Below are 3398 nucleotides of genomic sequence, written 5' to 3'. Positions count from 1 at the left end.
CAGGCAATGGGAACTGAGGTGCTTGGTGGCTTCAGCAAGCTCATCAGGTTTAACCAAGATCTGTGTAGCACCAGTGATTTGCTATTACACAGCAGAGGGAAGTCCCAGCAACCTTCTCTCTTTCATAGAGGACTTAAACAACCAACAACAAAACAAAAGGTCCTCCCTCTGTTGCTACTGCAGGAATTGAGCCCTGTGATCTGAACCCACTATGAGACAACACCAAGCACCTAACACAGATATAGGGAGAAAAATAAAATCATGAGGCTTGAAAAACAGATACACTTCTTGTTTGATGGAAGATTTTTTTCCCCACAAGACACTACAAAAGTGGCAGAATTCTGAGAACCTTTATGAAAAACTGACAGTTACAGAGCGCTGTAAAGCCTGAGAGCATCAGTTACATTTTAAGAAGGACACATGAAAAAGGGACTATTCAAGGGAGCAAAACCTGGTACAGCTGGGCTGGAGCACAGCATCTGCTAACAGTGGTTCAAATTAGAAAGCAAGAAAATGCTGAACACAACTTAATGGAAGTAGATTTAAGTCAGCAGAATGTAATCAGACAGTCTGGAATCTAACCAGAGCATTAGGTTTCTACCATATCAGACTTGAAAAGTAATACAACTTCTTTAATGATCACATTCAGGGCTGTTGTTTTTCCAGTAGCCAAGTAGCTCCCACATGCCAAGAATTAGAACTGAGTTTTGGCACAGAACAGGATGCCACTATACTTTGTCACACTGTGACTTACTTTCTAGAGCTCACACTCAGACAGTGACCAGAAGCAACTCAGACTGAGCTTGGAGATCTGACAGGAACATGACCTAAGGAGCTTCTGGCAAAGATAAAGGGAGCTGTAATAAAGTCTGCAAGAACAACTGCAATGCATTGAGAAAGTGGGGGAGCAGAGGGACAATTCAGTTCAAGAACAGGGACTTAATCAGTAATGGAGACCAGTTGCTCTGCTTGACAGACACCTGTGCGTGATCTATGTCACCGACCACGCAGGCAAACTGTGGGCCAACAGGGAGCTCTGCTGTGGAAAGGTGAGCCTGTAAGTGGTCATCCAGAAGCCACCTCTGCTACAGTCAGAAAGGACTTATTTATCTTTCTGTAAGCAGGGGACATGTCTTCACACAAGCACAATAAATCAAGTGTGCAAAGGTGCAAGAAAAGCACTCTTAACAGGGTCTCCACACCACCAGCCTGACCCTTATTTTATTTTTTGCCAGTACTTAATTTGAACACAGGTCTCTTCAAATGGCTGCTTCAAACCAATTCCATTCAGGGAATTAAACTGATTACAGAAAGATGAGGACCTTGGGTTCTCATCATAGAAACAAAGAACACTTGGACTCCAAAGTAAAAGAGGTCAGAGCACTCCTAACCATCAGTACTTTGCAGGAGCAACTACGACGGGAGAGAGCAGCTGCGAAGCCCCCAGGTGAAAAGGGGAAAGGCAACCGTAGTGCTCACTGCTACCGAGGGAAGACGGGGTTGTCTTGGAGTAAGCTGCCAAATGCTGGGACGAGGAGAGGACTGCAGGCTTTATGGGAATCAGTGTGCTCACTGTGAAACTCTGGGACTTACTTGAGTTCTTTCATGGCAATCAGCAAAGGGTCTGTCTCTCCTTCCAATTCCACCATCACAGGGGCACACATCCTGGGACAGAACAACAACCATTTGAGAGAACACACAGAGAGGGAAGAGGGACAGCTAAGCACTTGCCTACCTACGTCACCTGGACAACAGCCACTAAAGCAGGAGGGTGGGACACCATCTTGGCAAATCTGATTTGCCCTCTGATGCATTTTGGGAAGAAAATTCCCCCAAGTGGTTACAGACTAAGCTTTTACTTGAATGTTCTTCTTGCCCCATCCCTCAGCCTCTGCTGACCAGCTGGTGCTCAAGGGCTGGTCAGATCCACACCCTTCTAGTCACCTTCTGCTGTACTTAAATGTGAGAAAAAGAGATGTTCCAAAATGAATTCAATAAAGGGGGTAGGAACATGGTTAAAATGAGCATGCCTCCTACAACTCCAGCACACCTCTCACGTTCCAATCTGCTCACACCTTCCAGGTTCTGTCTGGGGGAAAGCGAGGGGCCGGATTTATGAAGCACTCCAGCTCTAGGAAGAAAAAATTAAGCATTTTGCAGAGGGTGGTAACAGCAGAGCAAACACCAGTGAGGATATCTGCCCATTAGACAGCAGCAGCAAAGGAAGTTCACGTTATGTGTGGATAAGGCCACTGGGGGCTGCTGCTGGCCTAGGCTCAGCACTGAATGCAGAGTATGTAGGTGAAGCTGAACCAGGTGCCAGTGTTGTGGATTAAAGGCCTGGCACGGGCCCATCTCATCTCCCCCGTTTTTCTAGCCATCCACCAACTGAAAGAATGTGCACAAAACAGCTTCCCAGAGTGAAGGCAGTGTGAAGAGTAGCTTGGCAAAACGATGATTATGGAAAGATCTGATTACTGCCTACAAGCTTCTAAACAACGTACGGCAGAGGCATCATCCTGAGGGTGCATACAACCAAGCTGAAACTCAGAGATGAACCTTCAGACAAACCCTGCCATAGCCTAATCACCACACTCATAAGGCACCTTTTAAAAAAAAACACATTTTTTTTTATATGTATTATTAAAATAAGTCTAGACAGGCAAATGGATGAAGTTGAGAGCAGTCAACCTCAACAGCACTTAAAATAGGATTTAAATGTCATTACCTATACATGAGGCCTTACTATTCCAAATACTTTTAAAACTTACAGCTTGCCACAATGCAACTGCACTCAAGACAGATTTCAGGTTGATTGCTCCATTATCAATTCCTACAGCCCCAGTGGTATCCGCTGAAGACATTCTGGAGCATCCCTCCCTCCAACACTGGCTTTTGCAAACCAGTTCTGAGCCTTCCAGCCCACACTGGCTCCCGTATGAAAGGCAGAAAACAGGATCAGTTTGGCACACTCCCAGCTTATTTTACCTATGACCTAGGAAAATTCATCGGAGCTGCTGAATGCCCCTCTCTCTAGGCACAAGCACCACAGTCTCAGCCAAGGAGAGATACAGAGACTTCATGTGCCACTAAGAGCTCCGCGGTCCTGTGCTTCAGTGCTGACCAAGATGGTGATCCACAAGCTCAGCAACCACAAAAGGGATTATGTGAGAACCAGGAGTTTTTCAGGAAGGAGGAAAGCAGCTTTCACTGGGAAGGGAGGAGAAGCTGTGGCGATGCTCAGGATACAGAGACAAATACTCACGCTATCTGGAGGGCGCGAGTGCCCAGGACTCTGGCTCGCTCGTATTTGGTCATGTAGGGGGTAGTGATCCGCTTCTGGTTCGCCTGCTGCCGCTCTCCCGAGGGGAGGATTTCCACGTTCTCCTGTCCCTCCT

The 3398-nt window shown here is 46.6% G+C and overlaps 1 protein-coding gene across 1 annotated transcript in view; it reads right to left on the bottom strand.

Annotated features, from left to right (window-relative positions):
• Positions 1–3393, bottom strand: part of POLR2F (RNA polymerase II, I and III subunit F) — a gene marked incomplete at its 5' end in the record, with an annotated part of 3525 nt that extends 132 nt beyond the window's left edge. Inside the window, 2 exons of the mRNA XM_010170070.1 lie at positions 1594–1665; positions 3266–3393. Of these exons, the coding sequence (XP_010168372.1) occupies positions 1594–1665; positions 3266–3393 (200 nt within the window). The remainder of the gene's footprint in view (positions 1–1593; positions 1666–3265) is intronic.
• Positions 3394–3398: the final 5 nt, after the last annotated feature.

The sequence above is a fragment of the Antrostomus carolinensis genome, unplaced genomic scaffold (assembly GCF_000700745.2).
Source record: "Antrostomus carolinensis isolate BGI_N321 unplaced genomic scaffold, ASM70074v2 scaffold38576, whole genome shotgun sequence".
In the NCBI taxonomy this organism is placed as follows: Eukaryota; Metazoa; Chordata; class Aves; order Caprimulgiformes; family Caprimulgidae; genus Antrostomus; species Antrostomus carolinensis.
The sequence above is the reverse complement of the archived record's forward strand: the minus strand, read 5'-3'. Positions and strand labels throughout refer to the sequence as shown.